The sequence below is a fragment of the Bos mutus genome, chromosome 8 (genome assembly GCF_027580195.1).
Source record: "Bos mutus isolate GX-2022 chromosome 8, NWIPB_WYAK_1.1, whole genome shotgun sequence".
Lineage (NCBI taxonomy): Eukaryota > Metazoa > Chordata > Mammalia > Artiodactyla > Bovidae > Bos > Bos mutus.
In genome coordinates this window covers 37,164,502-37,189,198 of record NC_091624.1, presented here as the reverse complement: position 1 = coordinate 37,189,198, position 24,697 = coordinate 37,164,502, and the positions used below count along the sequence as shown (strand labels likewise).

Here is a 24,697-nt window from a genome sequence, read left to right as displayed (position 1 = left end):
TTTTAAAAGATTTATTATTTGTTGATTTTCGCTGTGCTGGGTCTTCTTTGGTGTGTGAAGTTTTTCTCTAGTTTGGGCGAGTGGGCTGCTCTCCAGCTGTGATGTGCAGGCTGCTCATCGAAGTGGCTTCTCTCTGCAGAGCATAGGCTCTAGGTGTGTGGGCTTCAGTAGTTGTGGCATAAGGGCCTAAGCTGCCCCACAGCATGTGGGGTCTTCCTGGACTAGGGATCAAACCTGTGCCCCTGCATTGGCAGGTGGATTCTTTTTTTCTTGTAAATACTTTTTACTTATTTGTTTATTTTTGACTGTGCTGGATCTTTGTTGCTGTCAGGCTTTTCTCTACTTGAGGCAAGTGGGGGCTATTCTTCGTTGCAGTGGGAGGGCTTTTCACTGCGGTGACTTCTCTGGTTGTGGAGCACAGGCTGTAGGGTGAGCAGGCTTCAGTAGTGCTGCACGTGGGCTCAGTAGTGGCAGCTTGCAGGGCTCTAGAGCACAGACTCAATAGTTGTAGCACACGAACTTAGTTGTTCCAAGGCATGTGGGATCTTCCTGGACCAGGAATCAAACTCGTGTTTCCTGCATTGTCCGGTGGATTCTTTACCATTGTACCACCACAGAAATCCCATTTTTCCATTTCTTAAGGATGAGTTGCCTCCATGGAGGCTGTGGGGACATGGCAGGCTTGCTCAGGAGTAGGCGGTCACCGACTTGTGTGCATGCTATGTCGCTTCAGTCGTGTCCTACTCCTTGCGACCCTATGGACTGTAACCCTCCAGGCTCCTCTGTCCACAGGATTCTCCAGGCAAGAATATTGGAATACGTTGTCATGCCCTCCTTCAGGGAATCTTCCCAACCCAGGGATTGAACCCACAGTTCTTAAGTCTCCTGCATTGACAGGCAGGTTCTTTACCACTAGCACCACCTGGGAAGCCCTGGTTAGCTACTTGGTCCCCACTTAAAGCAAGAAGATAGAGAAGAAAAATTACTAGATCAGGAGACCAAGGCTGATGAGGAATCTCAGAAAGCCCCTGTCTGATGGAGGAGGTTTGTCTCTGGTCTCAGAGAGTCCTACTCTGAGAGGAGAGGCACACGCCCAGTCCTCCAGAGGGTTTTCCTTCCTAATCCTCCATGGCACCATGGTCTTCTCATTCCTTTTCTACTTCTTGCTACTACCTTTGCATCTCTCTTTATCTCCCCATGCCCTATTTGTCAATGTTCCAAAGGGTCCCAGTTCCAGAAATTTTAATTAATCTCATTTTCCATTCTTCTAGCCATACGTGCAAAAATTTGACTCAGGTCAAAAACTTTAAAAGTCATCCTTGAGTCTTCTGATTTTCTCACACTGTGCATCTAATCTGTGAGCAAATTCTTACAGCTTTACCTTCAAAATGTACCCAGAACCTGACCATTTCTTATCACTTTCACTGCTATTGCCTCTCAGTCTACAGCACTGTCATTTCGTGCCTGGGCTACTGAAATAACCTCTAAGTGGTCTTTCTTCTTCTGTGCTTGTCCTTCTTTGGTTTATGCTCAGTCTTGTCACTAGAGTATCCTGATTAAAATTTTGATCATTTTCCTTTTCTGCTCAAAACTCTCCAATGGCTTTCAGCTTACTTAAAAAGCCAAAGTCCATAAAATGATCTACAAATCCCTATGTGATTTAGCCTCCTGTTACCTCTCTGCTTTCGGCTCCCATTATTCTCTTCATTGGTCACTCCATGCCAGCCACACTGGGTTGCTTATTGCTCCTAGAACATAGAAGGTGAGCTTTCATCTCAGGCCTTTGTACTTGTTCCCTTGGCCTGGCATTTTGTCGTCCTAGGTATGTGCCTAACTCATTTCCTCACTTCCTTCAGGTCTTTTCTCAGATGCCATCTTTCCCTAGCCATCCTTTATACATTTCAATCCTGGATATTTTCTATCCCCTTTCCCTGCTTTATTCTTTGTAACAACTGTAACCATTATTATTATTTTCCTCTAAAATGTAAGATTTGTGAGAGCAGCGTTTTTTTTGGGGTGCAGCAGGAGGTCTTTTTATATAATGTTGTAGCACCAGTGCATAGAACAATGCCTGGCATACTGCAGGCATTCAATAAACACTTGCTGGATAAATGAATGAAAAATTCATTTGTTTAAGGAGTACCACTATTCTATACCTATGTGCTCCTTATCTCCTTCCTGATTTCCAAGCTCACATTTCCTTCTGAGCGTCTGTCCAGAAAATCTGCCATCATCCTAATCTCAGTTTGGCCAGCTACACTCATTGTTATTTCCCTTGGTACTTCAATAAAAGTTAGGTCTTACTTCTGTTAATAAGACACCCCCAAAACTTGGCTCTTTCCTCTTCATGATTGCTGCTCCCATATAGAAGGTCTCTAAATCTTGTGAGTCTATTTCCCAAGTCTTGTTCCAGTTGATCTAGTCTTCATTCCCACTGTCTCTATTTTAGTCCAGGTGTAAGTATTTCACTAAATGTAGAAGTCTACCAGACTTTCTTGGTGGTCTAGTGGTTAAGAATCTACCTTCCAACACAGGGGACAAAGGTTCAATTACTGGTCAGGAAACTAAGATCCCCCAAGGCAAATGGCAACTAAGATTGGGCAACTGCAGAGTCCGCATGCCACAAAGAAAGATCCTATATTCTGTAACTAAGACCTGAAGCAACTAAAATGAATAAATAAATATTTGGGCTTCCTAGGTGGCTCAAGGGTAAAGAATCCATCTGCTAATGCAGGAGACACAGTAGACTTGGGTTTGATCCGTGGGTTGAGAAGATCGCCTAGAGGAGGAAATGGCAACACACTCCAGTATTTTTGCCTGGAAAATGCTATGGACAGAGGAGCCTGGAGGCTACAGTCCATGGGATCGCAAAAGAGCTGGACACGACTAAGCATGCAGGCACACAAAGAAGTCTACCTGGTAGTCTCCAATCCATTTTATTCACTGCTACCATGGCATCTGGTCCCATCACTTCATGGGAAATAGATGGGGAAAGAGTGGAAACAGTGTCAGACTTTACTTTTTTGGGCTCCAAAATCACTGCAGATGGTGACTGCAGCCATGAAATTAAAAGATGCTTACTCCTTGGAAGGAAAGTTATGACCAGCCTAGATAGCATATTCAAAAGCAGAGACATTACTTTGCCAACAAAGGTCCGTCTAGTCAAGGCTATGGTTTTTCCAGTAGTCGTGTACGGATGTGAGAGTTGGACTGTGAAGAAAGCTGAGCGCCGAAGAATTGATGCTTTTGAACTGTGGTGTTGGAGAAGACTCTTGAGAGTCCCTTGGACTGCAAGGAGATCCAACCAGTCCATTCTGAAGGAGATCAGTCCTGGGTATTCTTTGGAAGGACTGATGCTAAAGCTGAAACTCCAGTACTTTGGCCACCTCATGTGAAGAGTTGACTCACTGGAAAAGACTCTGATGCTGGGAGGAATTGGGGGCAGGAGGAGAAGGGGACGACAGAGGACGAGATGGCTGGATGGCATCACCAACTCGATGGACGTGAGTCTGAGTGAACTCCGGGAGTTGGTGATGGACAGGGAGGCCTGGTGTGCTGCGATTCATGGGGTCGCAAAGAGTCGGACACAACTGAGCGACTGAACTGAACTGAACCATTTAAATTCTCCTATTGAGGAGATTTGCTCAGATCACTGCTCTCTCCACAAGCCTTCTGTGGCTGTGTTTGAATTAAGTAGGTAAGTTGTCCAGAATTGATGATTTCCTATTCTCTGTTCATTTTGACTGCCCCCCTTCTGGAATACCCACCTTCTGTCAATAAAACTGCTGCAGTCTTCAAAATACAATTAAATGCTCTGGAGTTCTAGAGAGAAAATAGGGCTAGAGAATTAGATACCAGAATGTATACATTCTTTACCTGTAGAACCAAGAAAGTGTAGAGATGTAAATCTTTCCTAACCCTTTAGCTAAAACTCATTTTTTTTCCAGAGCAACTGAAGCCACTGTCATTCTTTTTCTAGAGTTACTGTTTATGCTTCTATTTCTCCCACCAGCTAGGAACTTTTTGGAACATAGATTGATCTCATTCAGTTGTGAACATCCAGGCACCTGATTCTAGGACAGAGGAAGTAAAGGTTTGGGATTGGATTACCTGGTTTAAACCCACTGAATGTCAGAATTGGGGGGAGATTTATTAGAGGTCACCTTTCAACCCATTCATTTTGTTGCTGAAATTTGGCCTCTGATCACTAGTGCCTAACAGAAACAGGGAGACAGAGTTCTGGGTGAAGTAGAAAATAACAGCTTTATTGTTTTGTCAGGCAAAAGGGGCACAGTGGGCTTATGTCCTCAAGATTATGTGTCCCACCCTGGTGGGGGTAGTAAGGAGTTTTATTGCCTTCTAAGAAGTGGGGCGTGGTCAGTTTGTGGGCATTCTTATGATTGGATGGTGGTGAGGTAATCAAAACCTTTTGGTTCCAACTTGTTTGGGGTCTAAGAGCTTGTCTGTGTGCTTAGACGCTTCAGTTGTGTCTGACTCTCTGAGACCCCATGGACCATGGCCTGCCAGGCTCCTCTATCCATGGGATTCTCCAGGCAAGAATATTGGAGTGGGTTGCCATTTCCTTCTCGCTTGCCTATAATTAACTTCTTCCACTCGGTGGTGGTGGTGGTGGTGTGGGGTGAGGGGCGGGGGTAGGGGCTTCAGTATCTGCAAGACAGCTTAAATGACAGCTCAGAATATTTTCTATAGTCCTTGAGGAAGAACTAAAGGTCCTCAACTTCGTTTAATGGCTAAAGTATTTGTTTGTAATGCTTAACTGTTTTCCTTTCCTTCTGTATTTTTTCCACTTGTCTGATTAAATTTATTCCTTGACTAAATTTTTCTACAGACAAAAGGCAGGAGGAGGACATGGGTAGAGGTCTGTTCTGAAAAGGCCTTATAGGATCCTGATCCCTTACAATTTATAAATTGGGAAAGTGAGGCCCAGAAAGGGTAGGACTTTGTACCAAGTCCATGACTCAGGATCTGAAGCCAGACATTCTGATCTAAGTTGGTCCCCTTGGAAAGCCTTTGTGCTTCTCTTTGAGATTCAGGGATCGCGGGCTTCCTCCTGGGAGGCTCTTCCAACCCCTACGCATTACCCTCTCGGTGACCCCCGCAGCTTTCCTCCAACCCTCTAGTGAGTCGGGTTCACTTGTTCAAATTGCAACCCTCCAGATACAAGCAGATGTTGACTCCTAGGGGAAATTAGCTACGTCACCATGACTCCTCCCATTGGCTCGAGGGGTGGGGCACGACGCCACGACGTCAGACGCCCAAAAGGGAGGAGCGGTGAGGGGAAGGAGGAGGGAAGTGGGACTTCAACATGGCGGCTGTGGTACTGGCGGTGACTACGGTGACGGTCTGGCCCGGGGCGGGCAGAGTTGGAGGTGGTAGTGTTCGCTCTTCCTAGGGGCCGTCAGGAGCTCAGCAGGGACCGAGCCAGGGAGGCCGGTCGGCGGCAGCACCTTTCGGCTTCTGGCACGGCGGCTGCGGCATTCAGGTGAGGGGGCCTCTCGCTCGGGGAGGTAGGAGAGGGGCGGAGTTGGGAGTGGGAGCCGGTACCGGGAGACGGATGGGGGAGGGACAGGGAGGAAGCTGGAGACGGAGTGGAATGAAGGAGCTGCAGCTCAGGGGGTGTGAAGGCCAAGAGCCAGGGATGGGTGACTTGGGAAGGATTCTGGGAGAAGGGACGGGGTGAGGGGACCAGCATTGAAGGGGCGGAGGGCAGATGGGATGCGGAAAGATAAGTGAGTTCGGATTAAGGGGACTAATGTTCTGCTGGAAAATAGGCGCAGTACGTAGCTGTCTGGAACGAGAGCTCTGTGGGAAATAGAGGATGTCGGGGAGACCGAGGGACCTAGGTTTTAGTAAAGGTGAGTGATGGGGAGTTGAGGGTGAGCTGCGGACCTGAGATACAGATTTAGTTTTCTCTGAGGCGATGAGATTAGGGGGAAAGGGAGGAGACCAGACTCGGGGCGAGTGATCTTTGGGGATATATTCGACATTGCCTGGTCTTCTTGCTGCTTTTGTTTCTTGGGTAGAGACTTATCTGTCCAGTCCACCTGGACTTCAGAAACAGTTCCTAATCTCTCTTGTGAAATATGAAGTTATAGTTCATTTATTTGATCTCTAATAGTGATCTCTGACCTTTGTGTTGTCTCCACACGTTTAAACTGTGGCTGGCCATAAAAATACATTTTATATTAAAGTGAGATAAAATTTTCAGAGTTTTTAAACTCCATGGAGTGTTGCAAAAACAGATTTGGTAGTTATCTGTTAAGTAGCCTTTGTTCTCACTCCACTTAATGGGGCTTCTTTCCTCAGTTCTAATTATCAGTGTTTTAGAATTTGAGTAGATTTGATAGATATTTCTCTTTAGAATTTTGCCAGATTTGATGATAAGAAAAACAGGGCACTTAGTCTTTAGTGATAGCCAGTTCTTTCTTGTAAGTGTCCCAAACTGAAAGTTAAAGTTTCTGTATTATTTTGTAGCAAAGAATGTAAAATGTCCGAGGTCTAAAAGAATTCCTTTGTCTACATTAACCTACTTTATAAAGTAGGATTTTTTTGGTGTGTTTTTATAGTAGGTTTTTATAAATTAAAGTTTTGTTTCTAATCCATCCTGTTCATTTGTGACTTATTCAATGTTTATTACTGCCTACTTTGTGTTGCATTAATAAGTCATTATAACTATGGAAATGGGAAAATTAATGTTTCTCTAGTGAGACTCTATCACTGTACAGCTTCATTGGAAGAAAAAATGTTTTTTTGGAAATGAAGACTAAGGAAGGAAATTATGTAAATATAAGAACTTCCTGAATTTTTCCATTGTGTAGTATTTGACTCAGTATTTCATCATAACATACTTTTTTTTTCATCATGACATATTTTTTGTATATCTGAAAGCTTTTCTTTTTCTTCTGAAGAAGACGGTATCCTGATATGATTGTATTACGTCTGTGACGAGTTCTCATCAGTAGTTGTTAGTTCCCATTTCTTAGGTTGGCAAATATCACTTTGTGTGACTTTTCTTTGATATCTCGACAATGGTAAGGTATTTAAAATGAGGATTCCTGAAGTTTAATTCAAATTTCTCTGAATTTTTTCAGCATTATAAATGTATCTTCATTACTGGAGTGTAGTTGTCAGTATTATACATTTTTCCTGTTATTTAATTATATTGTTGAATGTTTTGAGGTTTTTCCATATGTAGATTGTTTAAAGCATAACCATATTTTCCACAGACTTACCAAAACCAAAACCAAGCTACTATCTGGTCATCATTACAGGTAATTTTCTTCAGATAGCCTTTCTCAAGAAATGCAAAAGTTAGCATGCAGTACTGTAAGTATTAGGACTTCCCTGGTGGCCCATTGGTCAAGAATCTGCCTGCCAGTGCAGGAGGCTCTGGTTTGATCCCTGGGTGGGGTAGAGTCCCTGGAGAAGAAAATGGCAACCCACTCCAGTATTCTTGCCTGGGAAATCTGTTGGACAGAGGAGCCTAAAGAGCTGCAGTCCAGGAGGTTGCAAAAGGATCGGACACAGCTTAGTGACTAAACAACCACCTCCACCATTAAGTATTAAATAAGCTTCTTAGAATCAAGAAAACCTTGAATTGAAGCTTGAAATCAATTGGATTTAGTTTCCCACATAGCATGAGAATCCTTACTTCTGTGTCGTGAAGATAACTGAAAATCTGTCCTCTTTTCCAGAATCTAATTTCTTATAGGAAAAGAGCCTTTCAGTTAGAGAAAGATGTAATCAGGGTGTTGCTTTTCATAGCACATGATGTCTTGTAGTATTTGAAAATAATTTGAATGTAAGAATATTATTTTCCTGTGAATTGAGAGTTAACATTTCAGATTTTAAAAATTTTAGATGAGAGCTAGATTTACAGAGGGATAGGTGCTAACACTGGGTCTATATTAATGAGCTAGGCATTGTTAAACACTTTACATCATCTCACTTTTATTCCTATGATTTGTTTGGGTAGACAAAGATAGGCTTGCTTTTTAGGTATTGAGGAAACTGAGGATCAGAAAAGTTGAGTAACTTAAACTAAGGTTACTGCTCTAAATTCATTTAGTCCAATTTCAGTGCCCTTACTCTTACCTGTTAGCTCACATGGTAAAGCGTCTGCCTGCAATGTGGGAGACATGGGTTCAGTGCCTGGGTTGGGAAGATCCCCTGGAGAAGGAAATGCCAATCCACTCCAGTACTCTTGCCTGGAAAGTTCCATGGATGGAGGAGCCTGGTAGGCCACAGTTCATGTGATTGCAAAGAGTCGGACACGACTGAGCAACTTCACTGAACTTCACTGACTCTGTCTGTTACATCATTTTGCCCCTCTAACATGGTCACAGGGCCACTCCAATTCCTATGAAGTAAATTTAAACTATAAGCATGAGTTTTAAAAGTAATGCCATTTTAAACTACTTGTTCTCATTGAAATAGCGTTGGAATGATAAATAGTTCATTACAGTTTTAGTCACTTAAGATGTCATCAGTTCTAGGAGGAAATAAATACCTGAATATTTTGTACTTAACAAAATGAACTGTATAAACTGGGTAAAGGACTAAAAGTTTTTATAATTGCTGAGTCAGGTTAGACCTGGTTCATCAAGGGCCAAAATTTGTATTTGGCAGTAATCCACTTGTGTTCTCAGAATTTGGATTGGTCATTGTCAGTTGCTTAACGCTTACTAAACACTTCCAGTGTTTGACTCACTGAGTTGGTTTATGGTATTTGTGAATCTTGTGGTTTACTGAGTCGAGAGCCAGCAGTGTGTGTTTTGGTTGCTTCACTTCCTCCCCAGCACTTGATATTGTCAGACTTTTAAATTTTTTTCTAATCTTTTGGGTTTGGAAGATTTGGGTTATCTACTTTGTTTTATTAGCATTTCCTGAAGTTGAGCATCTTTTTGTATGTTCATTAGCCATTTGTATTTTTCTCATATGTATGTTAAGTTCTCTGCCTGTTTTTGAGTCTTCTTTTTTTTCTGATCGATTTTTGTATTTTGTATACTATGTATTTTGTATACTTTATGTATTTTGTATACTAATTATTTGTTAATTTATGGTTTGCAGATATTCTCTCCCAGTTTTTAACTTGTCTTACCATCTCTTCATAGTCTTTTGATGAGAAAAGTTCATGATTTTAATGAACTGAATGAACTTTTCAGACTTTTATGCTTTTTGTATCATATTTAGGAAGTCCTCTTCTGCTAGGCATGTTATTTTAATAAGTACTAAAGTTTATGTGTCATGTGGCATCTAATCTGACATTTAATACCAATATTTACTTGATGAGAAAGGCCAACTTCTCAGGAGTTGTGCTCATATTGTATTTGGAGTTTTAAGAACCAGAGGGTTTTTTTTTTAATTATTTTTTATTTTAAAAATATTTATTTATTTGGCTGTGTGGCATGGAGGATATTAGTTCTCTGATCAGGGATTGAACCCATGCCCCCTCCAGTGGAAGCTTTGTATCCTAACTGCTGGACTGCAAGGGAAATCCCAGGCCAGAGGGTTTTAAAAGGATTTTAAAAGCAACCTGAATTGTACACACAGGTTATGTATATTTCCCCAAGCTGGGAAACATAACAGGTTTGTGAATGATGTATACATTTTATTGGGATTCCTAGGTGGCACTTGTGGTAAAGAACTGCCTGCCGATGCAGTAGATGTAAGAGAGTCGGGTTTAGTTCCTGGCTTGGGAAGATCCCCTGGAGGAGAGCATAGCAACCCACTCCAGTATTCTTGCCTGGAGAATCCCTTGGACAGAGGAACCTGGCTGGCTACAGTCTGTAGGGTCGCAGAGAGTCAGACACGACTGAAGCAACTTAGTGAACACATACGTTTTACTAAATGTTAACCATGTGGTTTGACAGTGAGAGAGTTTTCTTGTGTGAACAGTTCATAATGAGTCACTTATTCTGAGCAGAAGGATTTCTACTAAGATATGTTCAGAAAGATTTTTTGATGTCTAGTCTGTCTAGTGTTGGGTTTTATCAAGAATAATTGTGAATTGTTAAAGGGCTGATTTGGAAACATTTTGGAAGAGTTTTTTTGTCTTTATTTTCAAGTAATATTATATATTTAGGTGGAATGTAATTACATGGTTAAACAGAAATATGTACATTTTCACAGTTAACAAGTTGTTTATGTGGAGGGTATTTTTTTGGGAGGTGGGATTAGTATCATATGTTTATGGTATTTAAATTTCATTAGATACTTTTAAAAGAATGAAATAACTCTTGTTAGTATTGGAGAAACTATTTAAAGTTATGATTTATGACGGGAAATTCCCTGGTGGTCCAGTGGTTAGGACTCTGTGCTTTCACTGCTGAGGGCTCAGATTCAGTCCCTGTCAGGAAACTAAGATCCTGCAAGCCGTGCAGCACGACCAAAAAAAAAGTTACGATGAAAATCGCAAATCGGCTAGAACGTATGTGATGGAGGATATAGTTTTTCTATTTTGTTTTTTAAACTCTGCCCAGTTCTTTAGGCTGTGTCTCTTATCCACATTAAACTCTTACCTGTTAGGTTGTTTTTATTAAAATCTTGAGGGATTTGAATTTCTCTTTTGTGTATTTAAACCTCTTAAAAACTTTTTTTCTTTTCATGAGAAGGAACTGTTCTTCTAGGGAGTTGGATGTCCTGATCCTGGCAAAGATCACGTGGAAATATAAAACATCCACTAGGCTTTAATTGTACTGCAAATACTGTATAGTGATATACAGTACACCTTTGATATTTGTGAAAGCTATTTCCCTAGATTTTTGAGAGTCCTTGCATAAATACCATACTTTAGAATGTCCCTCATAGTTTATAGAAAAGTATAATAGAAAATTTTTACTTACCTTCAGGTTTGATGGGTAAATAGATAAGAAAAACAAACTTAAAGATCTTGATGCTAAATTCCATCTTTGGCTACCTTTAATTCTCAGTCTTTTACTGTTCGTTGGGATAGGCTGGATGGCCTATCCCTAACCTTTATTAATTTATTAATAACCTTTGTTAAATAATAACCTTTATTAATTTATTAATAAATTAACCTTTATTAACCCTTTGGAAACTCAAGGTCAGACTGGCTTTGCTTCTTTTGTGCTACATCTCATCATGGTATTAGTCCCAGGCAGAGTTCATATCCTCTTTCTCATTTCTTCCTTCATTGGTAAGAATGAGATCTTCCTAATCCTAATATCTTCCTGTAGTTGTGAGTGTTAATATTTCCTTTTAGAGTTCATTGGGGAAGGATATGGGCAGTAGCTTCCTTTTTTCCTCCTTCTGGTAGATTATACCTTATTCCACGCCATGTATGATAAATGATTCCTTTCTGTGGGCGGAATTCAAAGTCCAATGTTAGATTACAAATTATTATGTGGAGTGGATTTTAGAGCTTCCCTGATAGCTCAGTTGGTAAAGAATCCGCCTGCCATGTAGGAGACCCCTGTTTGATTCCTGGTTTGGAAAGATCCACTGGAGAAGGGAAAGACTAGCCTGGCGTGCTGCGATTCATGGGGTCGCAAAGAGTCGGACACAACTGAGCGACTGAACTGAACTGAAACACTCCAATATTCTGGCCTGGAAAATTCCATGGACTGTATAGCAAAGAATGGGACATGACTGAGTGACTTTCACTTTCACTTCACTTTCATGTGGAGTGGGTTTTAGGGGTAGCTAGTGAAATCTCAAAAAATTTTCTTCCATCAAAGGTTATTCTATTTCCAAGTGATAATAACAATAGGAAACCAACCTACCACAAATTTTGTTCTGAAATACTTCAAAATCACTGAAGGTCTTGAATTGTTTATTGTTTATTGTTATTCATTCATTCAAATGTCCCATCCATTTTCTAAAACAAGAAATTCCACCTAGTTCTTATAATTTAATAGGGAATCTAACTTCATCCTTGTAGTAGGTAGTTTTTATAATAATATTTCACTTACCTGGCTTATTCAGAGATCTCAGCGTTTTATATAAGCAGAATTTAAAGATAATGGAACATTTCTTCTTTGAAAGCCCATATTAAAATTATTGGAAGATTATTAAATGGGTCTTTTATAAATGTAATTATATAATGCAGCCAGTAATAATGTATGACTTACTCTATAACAACATAAGTCTTACTCCAAATGTCTCTAGGAAGCTATACATTTTGAGTTATGTTTTAAAAAAAAATGGTTTAGTCTGTATGTATTGCTGACAGTATCTAGTGAAAGAGTACATGTTACGATAACAGGCTTATTTTATTTAGTGGGTAAGAAATTATATTTAGGCAGAATTCTAGTTTGAAATGTTCTTGATCTGTCCAATATGATAGCCACATAGACAGTGGATATGTAAAACATTTTTATCGTTGTGAAAAGTTCTTTTAAACTGTTCTTGATCCTTGTTAAATTTTATTGTTCATGTAGATCATCTGGAGATTGTGGTAAAATGTAGATTCTGATTCTGGGTAGGTTTATGATTGTACATTTTTAAAGAAATTCTCAGGTTATGTTGTGGCCCAAGGATCATACTTTCAGTAGTAAACTTTTGAATTTACTATAATGTGAGGTTGATTTGGGACTTTTTATGAGATTTTTTAAAAAATTTAATTTATTATAAGCTTTTTAATTAGTGTCTTTTGCCTGGAGAGATTATATTGCAATGATCAGAACTATAGAGTGAGTTTAAAGGTCTAAAGTTGTAGTTCAGGTTTCCTTTTTAAAAACTAATCATCTCTTTCAGACTTGAACTTTTTAGTTTGTGAAACAAGAATAGGAATACTTACTTATATCTCATAGAATGTAAGGTTTGGATAAGATGATGTATGTGATGGTATTTTCAAAACTAAGTAAGACTTCAACATACAGTTTTGAAAATTACGTAAAGTTTTTAACATGTGCTTCATTACAAGCATAATACCTTTTCACTGTCAGCTAATATCCTTATTTTCTAAAGGTAATGTACTACATTTTATCCAGCGATTCTCAGTAAGTTTTATTTATTCTTTTATGTTTGTTGCTGCTAAGTTGCTTCAGTCGTGTCCGACTCTGTGTGATCCCATAGACGGCAGCCCACCAGGCTTCTCCGTCCCTGGGACTCTCCAGGCAAGAACACCGGAGTGGGTTGCCATTCCCTTCTCCAATGCATGAAAGTGGAAAGTGAAAGTGAAGTTGCTCAGTTGTGTCAGACTCTTAGCGACCCCATGGACTGCAGCCTACCAGGCTCCTCCATCTATGGGATTTTCCAGGCAACAATACTGGAGTGGTGTGCCATTGTCTTTTTGCATTTTTCTTTTAATAGTCTATCTATTTGTTTAATTTTTGGCTGTGCTGGGTCTTTGTTGTTGTGCGTGGACTTTTCTCTGGTTGTGGCTAGTGGGGGCTGCTCCTTAATTGTGGTGCGAGGGCTTTTTGTTGCAGTGACTTCTGTTGTAGAGCACGGGCTTCAGTAGTTGTGGCACATGGGCTTAGTTGCCTCATGGCGTGTGGAATTTTCCCAGACCAGGGATTGAATCCGCGTCCCCTGCATTGGCAGGCGGTTCCCAACCTGGACCACCAGAGAACGTCCCCCATTAGAATTAATTTCAGTGAGGTGTTCTGTCCTGTTATAGCTGCCACTTAGAGAAGTGTGTGTGTGTTTGTGTGTGTGTTCAGTCACTAAGTCATATCTGACTCTTTGTGACCTCATGGACTGCAGCACAACAGGCCTCCCTGTCCTTCACCATTTCCTTAAGTTTGACCAAGTTCATGTCCATTGCATCGGTGATGCCATCCAGCCATCTCATCCTCTGGCATCCTCTTCTCCTGCCCTCAATCTTTCCCAGCATCAGGGACTTTTCCAGTGAGTCGGCTCTTTGTATCAGGTGGCCAAGTATTGGAGCTTCAGCTTCAGCATCAGTTGTTCCACCTCTCACGTCTGTATATGACTACTGGAAGAACCATAGCTTTGACTGTATGAACCTTTGTGGGCAAAGTACTTAGAGAAGTATCTGGCAGTAATAGTAGGTACACCTTAAACAGATGTTGAATGAATGAGACATATAAGTCTGAGAAATTAATTGCCTTTTCTTGTGACCATGCAGGGATATTTTTTTAAATCAACAGAAGTTGATTGGGAACCAGCTTTAAGGGGGGAACAAAGGGTCGGGAAGATTCCCTGGAGAAGGAAATGATTCCCCACTCCAGTTTTTGCCTGGAGAATCCCAAGAACAGAGGAGTCTGGCAGGCTACAGTCCATGAGGTTGCAAAGTCAGACATGACTGACTAACACACACACACACAAAAGTAATTATATAGCTAGTTTTTCCATTAGAGGGGAAAAATGAAAGCCAGATAACATACCTCTTCACTTTAGAATTCTATTTGCATATTCCTGTGTTTTCTTACTGTGCTCTTTTGACTCGTTTTAGTTAATTGTGTACAATTTCTTGTGGGTATCCTTTTAACAAGATTTAACAACATTTTTGCCGTGTGATTTATTTTCAGAAATATTTTAAAGTTAAATTATAGTCATTTTACACTAGAATATTATATAACTTTAAAAAAAAATGAGGACATTTTTCTTCATAAATACACTACTGTTAACCATGCCCAACCATCTATGGTAAACAATGTTTCTGTTTTTTTTCCTTTGGCCACGCCACACAGCTTGTGGGATCTTAGTTCCCTGACCAGGGATTGAACCTGGGCCATGGCAGTGAAAGTGCTGAGTCCCAACCACTGGACCCCCGGGGAACTCCCAACAATAATTTCATATTATCATATTATATCAGTACTTACTCACATTTCCTCACTTGTCCCCTAAATGTCTTTTATGAGTTCACAGTGCAATTCTGACACTACCTAGAATTAGGTTAATGGGCTTCCCTGGTTGCACAGTGGTAAAGAATCCACCTGCCAATGCAGGAGATGTGGGTTTGATCCCTGGGTTGGGAAGATCCCTTGGTGGAGGTAATGGCAACCTGCTCTAGTATTCTTGCCTGAAAAATTCCATGGACAGAGGAGCTTGGCAGGCTACAGTCCAGAGGGTTGCAGAGTCGGACATGACTGAGGGACTAAGCACTCATGCGTGCACACATGCACACAAGTTAAAGGCATAGTTATTCAGAAGACAGATACCAGCCACAAGCTCAAGGGTTCCCAGAACATCTTGAAACAACTTGCTCCAAATTTAGAGGTTCCCACACAGCCCTCAGGTTAGATAATGTGCTACAATGCCTTACAGAACTCAGAAGAGTGCTATATTTATGATTACAGATTTGTTACAGCAAAAAGTATACAAATCAGAACTAGTCAGAAGATGCCATAGGGTGAAACCTGGGAAGGTCAGAAACATGCAAATACTCTCCTGGTGGAATCACGATGTGTCACCCTCCTGACACATCATCATGTCACCAGATCCACAGAATATTGTTAACCAGGAAGCTCAGCAGAGTTCGTGTCCAGATTTCATTTTATTGACTTATTACATAGGCATGATTCATTGGCCACAAGGTTGAATTTGATCTCCAGCCCTCCTCTTCCCCTCCCTCAAGGTTGAACATATTACATGGCTTAAAATCTTTCCCTTCTAAAAAAAAAAAAAAAATCTTTCCCTTCTAATCACATGATTTGTCTTTCTGGTATGGTCATCTTCTGTCCCTTAAGTCATCTTGTTAGCATAAACTATCAAGTATGGTCTGGGGCCCACCAAGAAAAACAAAGATTTTTGTATCACTTGGGAAATTCCAAGGATTTAGAGGATACCTCCAAGAACCAGGGGCTTCCCTTGTGGTTCAGCTGGTAAAGAATCTGCCTGCAATGCTGGAGACCTGGGTTCGATCCCTGGATTGGGAGGATCCCCTAGAGAAGGGAAAGGCTACCCACTCCAGTGTTCTGGCCTGGAGAATTCCATAGACTGTATAGTCCATGGGGTCGTCGAGAGTTGGACACTACTGAGCGACTTTCACTTTCACTTCCCAGAACCAGAGACAAAGGCTAACCAAATTCTTTATTGTACAAAATGGTTTGTTCAGTCCTAGGTCCAATAAAACCACTTTAAAAATATCTTAGGCTTCCTTTTTATTTTTTCAGTATTATGGGAATTTTAAAGTGTATCAGAGAGTAAGGAGAAAGTGTAATGAACTCCCATGTGCCCAATGCCCAGCTTGCACAAAGATCAACATTTGACTAATCTTTTTCAAGTCTTTTCTCCTCCCTTTTTTGGGGATTGGGAAGTCCCTGAAATATTTTAAAGCAAATCTCAAACTTTCCTATAAATACATTATTATGTGTTTCTAACTGATAAAACAGTTAACTTTCTTTAAAAAATATAATTATCGTGCTATTATCTAATAATTATTAGTAATTCCTTAATATAATGCAATAACCATCTTATATGAAAATTTCTCTTATTGTCTTAGAAGTGTCACTTTACAGATAGTTTGTTCCATTCACAGGTCAGGTCCATACTTATCACTTATTTGGTTTTCAGGTCTGTTAAGTCTCTTCTGTGATATGGTAATTATCACCTTTTCATTGGAGAAACCAGGCTATTTGTCCTGAAGGTATTCCAAATTTAGGATTTGTCTGTGTGTTCTTGTGTTGTCTTTTTTGCTTGCTCCTCTAATTCTTGTAAAGAAAGGGTTCGAAGCTTGATTTAATTCATGTTTCTGTTGTTTGGTGGTAGCAGCCATCATAGAAGTGGTGCTGTGTCCTTCTTTTTACATCCCATCAGGAGGTACATAATGAATGGTTGTCCCACTTTTTGTGATTCTAGTTATGTTCAGATGGTGTCAGCCCCATCCTATTATAAAGCTCCCTGATAATCTTTACCTAATAATTTAACATCCAGTGATGATACTTACTTGAATCAATTATATAATTAGAAGTTATGAACTTGTATCATCACGCTGTTTTTTTCACATCTATGTTTATGAGGTGCCATTCTTCTAAAGAAGAGCTTTCCCTCATAATCAGGGTTATCCTGAAGTGTAGTTCCTACTGGAAAGGAATGAGGAATGCTTAATTCTTTTCTTTTAATTACCAATTTCAAAGTTGGTATAATAGTCATCTTAATAGTAGTAGGTTATTTGTGGTTTGTTTTTCTTTCTGATGGTTTTCTATGGATCTTTGAATATCATCATAGACTTGTGGCTTTATAATGTGTGTTTAAACCAATTATAGTCATTATTTTTGATGTGCAAGTTTTTAAAAATTTGGTAGCCTTTTGATACAACCTGTACATCTTTGGAAGTTTTCTTATTTTCATGTACAACAGATGGCCCAGGTTTATCTTATAAGTTCTTTATCCATATTTGAAAGCAACCATTTCTTAGTGTAGACATACAGATGGCCATCAGGCACATGAAAAGATGCTCGACATTACTAATCATCAGGGAAATGCAAATCAAAATCACAGTGAAATATTACCTCACACCTCTCAGAATGGCAATTATCAAAAAGTCAACAAATAACAAGTGTTGGCGAGGATGTGGAGAAAAGGGAGCCCTCATGCACTGTTGGTAGGAATATAAATTGTTGCAGCCACTATGGAAAACAGTGTAGAGATTCCCCCCAGAATTAAAAATTGAACTACCATCAGTTCAGTCACTCAGTCGTGTCCGACTGTTCGCGACCCCATGAATCGCAGCACACCAGGCCTCCCTGTCCATCACAAACTCCCGGAGTTCACTCAGACTCACATCCATCGAGTAGTTGATGCCATCCAGCCATCTCATCCTCTGTCGTCCCCTTCTCCTCCTGCCCCCAATCCCTCCCAGCATCAGAGTCTTTTCCAGTGAGTCAACTCTTTGCATGAGGTGGCCAAAGTATTGGAGTTTCAGCTTCAACATCAGTCCTTCCAAAGAACACCCAGGACTGATCTCCTTTAGAATGGACTGGTTGAACTACCATATGATTCAGCAATTCCAGTCCTGAATATTTATCCAAAGAAAGCAAAAACAGTAATTAGAAAAGATACATGCATCCCTGTGTTAATTGCTGCATTATTTACAATAGCTGAGATATGGAAGTAACCCAGGTGTCCATCAACAGATGAATGGTATGTAGCATACATGTATACATATAAATATGTATATAAAATGAAATACTGCTGCTGCTGCTAAGTCGCTTCAGTCGTGTCCGACTCTGCGCGACCCCATAGACGGCAGCCCACCAGGCTCCCCCGTCCCTGGGATTCTCCAGGCAAGAACACTGGAGTGGGTTGCCATTTCCTTCTCCAGTGCATGAAGTGAATAGTGAAAGCGAAGTCGCTCAGTCATGTCCGACTCTTAGCAACTCCATAGACGGCAGCCTACCAGGCTCCTCTGTCCCTGGGATTTTCCAGGCAAGAGTACTGGAGTGGGTTGCCATTGCCTTCTCCAAAATGAAATACTACTCAGTCATAAAAAAGAGTGAAACCTTGCCATTTGTAACAACATGGATGAACCTAGAGGATATTATGCTAGGTGAAATAAATCAGACAATGACAAATAATCTATGGTTTCACTTATCTGAAATCTAAAACACAGAACGAATGATCAAACATAACAAAACAGAAACTATAGATACAGAGAACAAATAGATGGTGGTTGTAAATGAGTTATGAGGATGAAAGGTACAGTGTGGGGTACATAGTCGGTAGCAGTATAGTGACATGACATATAGCTAGATTTATCATAGTGATCATTTTGAAATGTATGGAAATACCAATCACTGTGTGTGTAACAGGAACTAACATAGTGTTGTAGGTCAAATATACTTCAAAAACAAACAGACTCATAAAAAAGAGATTAGATTTGTGACTACAGAAATGGGGGGGGGTGGGAATTGAATGAAGGCAGTCAGAAGGTACAACCTTCCAGTTATAAATAAGTAGTAGGATGTAATGTACACTATAATGTAATGAACACTGCTCTATGTTATATATGAAAGTTGTTTAGAAAGTAAATCCTGGGTTCTCATCATGTACACACACGAATTTTTTCTGTTTCTTTAATTTGTATTTATATGAGATGATGGATGTTCACTAAACTTGTGATAATCAGTTCATGATACATGTAAGTCAAATCATTATGCTGTATACTTTAAACTTATACAGTGCTGTATGTCAACTGAATAATTAAAAAACTAAGATCATGGCATCCAGCCCCATTACTTCATGGCAAATAGAGGGGGGGAAAGGTAGAAGTAGTGACAGATTTCCTCTTCTTGGGCTCTAAAATCACTGTGGATGGTGACTGCAGCCATGAAATCAGCAGACGTTTGCTTCTTGACCGAAAGCTATGACAAGCCTAGACAACATGTTGACAAGCAGAGACACTACTCTTGACTACAAAGGTCGGTATAGTCAAGGGTGTGGTCTTCTCACTGGTCATGTATGGTTGTGAGAGCTGGACCGTAAAGAAGGTGGAGTGCCGAAGAATTGACGCCTTTGGAATTGTGGTGCTGGAGAAGACTCCTTAGAGTCCCTTGGATGGCACGGAGATCAAACCAGTCAGTCTCATGGGAGATCAACCGTGAATACTTGTTGGAAGGACTGATGCTGAAGCTCCAGTATTTTGGTCATCCGATGCAAATAGCTGACTCTTTGGAACAGTCCGTGATAAAGATTGAGGGCAGGAGAAGACGGAATCAGAGGATGAGATGGCTGGATGGCATCACCAGTGCAATGGACATGAACTTGGTCAAACTTAAGGAAATGGTGAAGCACAGGTTGGCCTGACCAATGCTGTAGTCCATGGGGTCTTAAAGAATCGGGCACGACTGGGTGACTGAATAATAGCAATGTCAATTATATCTGAGTAAAACTGGAGGAAAAAAGAATGAAGTGCAGAAATGAGTTTGAGAGCTCAAAATTTGGGTACTAGAGATACTCATTGGTACTGTCCTTATACAAAAATTATATGTTTGTATTGATTTTTTTAGTTTTAATAGTTTGTATTTCTTTAATGTTTTACCTATCTTTTTTTCCCTCTTACCTGAAAAATCTTGGTCCCTTACAATAAATATAATTACTTATATGCTGTATTGCACATATACAAATAGCTTTAAAGTAGCAATGCTGATTTTACTGCTAATAAGAAAAAGTAAGGCCTAAAATCTTTGCAGTTCTTTAAGTTCTTACTACATGTTTTGCTAATATGCACAGTTAGAGTCCTGAGTTCTAAAGGTGGCTCAGACAGTAAAGAATCCACCTGCAGTGTGGGAGACCCAGATTCAATCCCTGGGTCAGGAAGATCCCCTGGAGAAGGGAATGGCAACCCACTGCAGTACTCTTGCCTGGAGATTTTCATGGACAATGGAGCCTGATGGGCCACAGTCCGTGGGGCCACGAAGAGTCAGGCACTACTGAGTGACTAACACACACACACAGTCACATGAAATTATTTTTTGTTTTGTTGTCACTTTTCTAACTTGATGTACTGTTAGGTTTATTTGTTTTAGTTTGTACTCATTTGAGGGATTTAAAAATCATACTGTTTGGAATATGAACTAGTTACTTTGAAAACTTAGTATACAGAGATGTGTAAAAAGAAAAAGTATAAATGTGAAAAATTCCACTAATGGAAATATCCACTGTTAAAGATATTTGTTTAGCTAACATGTATTAAAAACGTAACATGGATTAAGATTGTTCTAAGTACTTTATATGCATTATCTTCTTTAATCTTTACAGTTACCAATGAAGTTGTTGGTATTACTATCCCCATTTTACAGGTTGATTACCTGAAGCTCACAGATGTTAAATTATTCAAGGGATACGTAGATAGTAAGTAGCAGAGCTGGAATTTGAACCCTAATCTTTTACTAAAAACTTACCTTTTTAAAAGTCACTGTATATTCTGTTGTCAGTCTTCGTTTTCTGTGCTTCAGTTCAGTCGCTCAGTCGTGTTCGACTCTGCGACCCCATGGACTGCAGCACGCCAGGCCTCCCTGTCCATCACCAACCCCTGGAGTTTACCCAAACTCATGTCCATTGAGTTGGTGATGCCATGATGCCGTCCTACCATCTCATCCTCTGTCGTCCCCTTCTCCTGCCCTCAATCTTTCCCAGCATCAGGGTCTTCTCAAATGAGTCAGGTCTTTGCATCAGGTGGCCAAAGTATTGGAGTTTCACCATCAACATCAGTCCTTCCAATGAACACTCAGGACTGATCTCCTTTAGGATGGACTGGTTGGATCTCCTAGCAGTCCAAGTGACTCTCAAGAGTCTTCTCCAACACCACAGTTCAAAAGCATCAATTCTTCAGCACTCAGCTTTCTTTGGATGCCCAACTCTCACATCCATACATGACCACTGGAAAAACCATAGCCTTGACAAGATGGACCTTTGTTGGCAAAGTAATGTCTCTGCTTTTTAATATGCTGTCTAGGTTGGTCATAACTTTCCTTCCAAGGAGCAAGTGTCTTTTAATTTCATGGCTGCAGTAACCCTCTGCAGTGATTTTGGAGCCCCCCAAAATAAAGTCAGCCACTGTTTCCACTGTTTCTCCATCTATTTGCCATGAAGTGACAGGACTGGATACCATGATCTTCGTTTTCTGAATATTGAGCTTTAAGCCAACTTTTGCACTCTCCTCTTTCACTTTCATCAAGAGGCTCTTTAGTTCTTCACTTCTGCCATAAGGGTGGTATCATATGCATATCTGAGGTTATTGATATTTCTCCCGGCAATCTTGATTCCAGCTTGTGCTTCTTCCAGCCCAGCGTTTCTCATAATGTACTCTGCATATAAGTTCAATAAGCAGGGTGACAATATACAGCTTTGACGTATTCCTTTTCCTATTTGGAACCAGTCTGTTGTTCCATGTCCAGTTCTAACTGTTGCTTCCTGACATGCATACAGGTCTCAAGAGGCAGGTCAGGTGGTCTAGTATTCCCATCTCTTTCAGAATTTTCCAGTTTATCGTGATCCACACAGTCAAAGGCTTTGGCATAGTCAATAAAGCAGAAATAGATGTTTTTCTGGAACTCTCTCGCTTTTTCCATGATCCAGCAGATGTTGGCAATTTGATCTCTGGTTCCTCTGTCTTTTCTAAAACCAGCTTGAATATCCGAAAGTTCATGGTTCACATATTGCTGAAGCCTGGCTTGGAGAATTTTGAGCATTACTTTACTAGCGTGTGAGATGAGTGCAATTGTGCGGTAGTTTGAGCATACTTTGGCATTGCCTTTCTTTGGGATTGGAATGAAAACTGACCTTTTCCAGTCCTGTGGCCACTGCTGAGTTTTCTGTGCTGATAAACATTTAAGATTATATTTCATGCATTTGAGAGTTATTCTCCTAGCAGTGTCTTTTGAGAAGTTTTCAATTTTAATGGTGTATTTTTTCATTTACAATTTGTGCTGTGGTGTTATATCTAAGATGTTACCAGGTGTACCTAATCACAGGTTGGAAAGATTTTGTATGTTCTCCTCTAGACTTTGTATGGTTTTAGATTTTACAAAGTCTGTGATCCATTTTTAGTTAATTTTTTTATATGTGGTGTGAGGTATGAATGGAAGGTGTTTTTTTTTTTTTTTTTTTTTACAGTATAGATATATATCTGTTCCAGCACCTTTTGTTGAAAAGATTACCCTTTCTCTATTGAATTGCTCTTGCACCTTAAAAATATTTTGTCTGTGTGTATGAGGATCTGATTTTGGATTCTGTTCTGTTCTTTTGATCTACTTATCTGTCTGTATGCCATCACACTGTCTTGATAACTGTAGCTGTATAATTCTGAAATCAGGAAGTTTCCCAGTGTTGTTTTGGCTGTTTAGGCCTTTCACATTTTTCTGTGAATTTTAGAATTAGCCTGTTAGACTATCTACAAAAAACATGTTAGTGTTTTGTTTGCCATTATATTGAATCTACAGATCAATTTGGAGAGAGTCAGTGCCCTAAAAATACTGAGTTAGAACCTGTGAACATGGTATATCTGTCTCTCCATTTATTTAGGTCTTTGCTATAGATTGAAAATTTGTGTATGCCAATATTTGTATGTTGAAACCTAATCCTCAATGTGGTGATATTTGGAGATTTTTTTGAAAGATAATTAGGTCTTGAGGAGGAACCCTCAAAAAGAGTTCCCTTAACCGCTTGCATGGCCATGTGAGGTTATAGCAAAAAAACAGCTATCAATGAATCAGAAAGCAGTTTGTAACCAGACACTGAATCTGCTTTTGCCTAAATCTTGAACTTCCAAAGGTTTGAGAACTGTGAAAAATACATTCCTGTTTTTATAAGCCACCCAGTCTAAAGTATTTTGTTACAGTAACTTGAACAGACTGAGATGGTCTTCTTAAGTTTCTCTCAGCAGTGCTTTATAGTTTTCAGTGTTCGGGTTTTACGCATTTTTTTGGTCAGATATATTCCACAGTATTTCATAACTTAGAGTGCTCTTGTACATGGTTGTCTTAGGAGGCCTTACAAATAGCTGAGAAAAGAAGAGAAGCTAAAGGCAAAGGAGAAAAGGAAAGATATACGCATTTGAATGCAGAGTTCCAAAGAATAGCAAGGAGAGATAAGAAAGCCTTCCTCAGTGATCAATGCAAAGAAATAGAGGGAAACAATAGAATGGGAAAGACTAGAGATCTCTTCAAGAAAATTAGAGATACCAAGGGAACATTTCATGCAAAGATGGGCTCAGTAAAGGACAGACACAGTGTGGACCTAACAGGAGCAGAAGATATTAACAAGAGGTGGCAAGAATACACAGAAGAATTATACAAAAAGATCTGCATGACCTAGATAACCACGATGGTGTGATCACTCACCTAGAGCCAGACCTCCTGGAATGCGAAGTCAAATGGGCTTTAGGAAGCATCACTATGAACAAAGCTAGAGGAGGCGATGGAATTCCAGTTGAGTTATTTCAAATCTAAAAGACAGTGCTGTGAAAGTGCTACACTCAATATGCCAGCAAATCTGGAAAACTCAGCAGTGGCCACAGGCCTGGAAAAGGTCAGTTTTCATTCCAGTCCCAAAGAAGGGCAATGCCAAAGAATGTTCAAACTACTGCCCAGTTGCACTCACATCACACACCAACAAAATAATGCTCAAAATTCTCCAAGCTAGGCTTCAACAGTATGTGAACTGTAACTTCCAGATGTTCAAGCTGGATTAGAAAAGGCAGATCAAATTGCCAACATCTGTTGGATCATCGAAAAAGTCAGAGTGTTCCAGAAAAACATCTACTTCTGCTTTATTGATTATGCCAAAGCCTTTGACTGTGTAGATCACAACAAACTGTACAAAATTCTTGAACGGATGGGAATACCAGACCACCTTACCTGCTTCCTGAGAAATCTGTATGCAGGTCAAGTTAGAACTGAACATGAAATAATAGACTGGTTCCAAATCAGGGAAGGAGTACGTCAAGGCCTGTATATTATCACCCTGCTTATTTAACTTATATGCAGAGTACATCATGTGAAATGCCAGACTGGATGAAGCACAAGCTGGAATCAAGATTGCCTGGAGAAATATCAATAACCTCAGATATGACACCGCCCTTAAGGCAGAAAGTGAAGAAGAACTAAAGAGCCTCTTGGTGAAAGTGAAAGAGGACAGTGAAAAAGATGGCTTAAAGCTCAACATTCAGAAAACTAAGATCTTTGCACCCGGTTACATCTCTCCATGGCAAATAGATGGAGAGATAGTGGAAACAGTAGCTGACTTTATTTTCTTGGGCTCCAAAATCACCGCAGATGGTGATTGCAGCCATGAAATTAAAAGA

The 24,697-nt window shown here is 40.1% G+C and overlaps 1 protein-coding gene across 4 annotated transcripts in view; it reads left to right on the top strand.

Moving 5' to 3' along the window:
- Window positions 1–5,285: 5,285 nt before the first annotated feature.
- The window catches only part of UBAP1 (ubiquitin associated protein 1), a 69,931-nt gene continuing 50,519 nt past the window's right edge, over window positions 5,286–24,697 (top strand). For 2 of the 4 annotated variants that reach the window (XM_070375452.1, XM_070375451.1), the window contains exons 1-2: window positions 5,286–5,503; window positions 5,793–5,876. In XM_070375452.1, coding sequence (XP_070231553.1) covers window positions 5,840–5,876 — 37 coding nt within the window. In that variant the 5' untranslated portion in view covers window positions 5,286–5,503; window positions 5,793–5,839. The remainder of the gene's footprint in view (window positions 5,504–5,792; window positions 5,877–24,697) is intronic. The other 2 variants (XM_005903031.3, XM_005903030.2) reach the window with 1 other exon arrangement.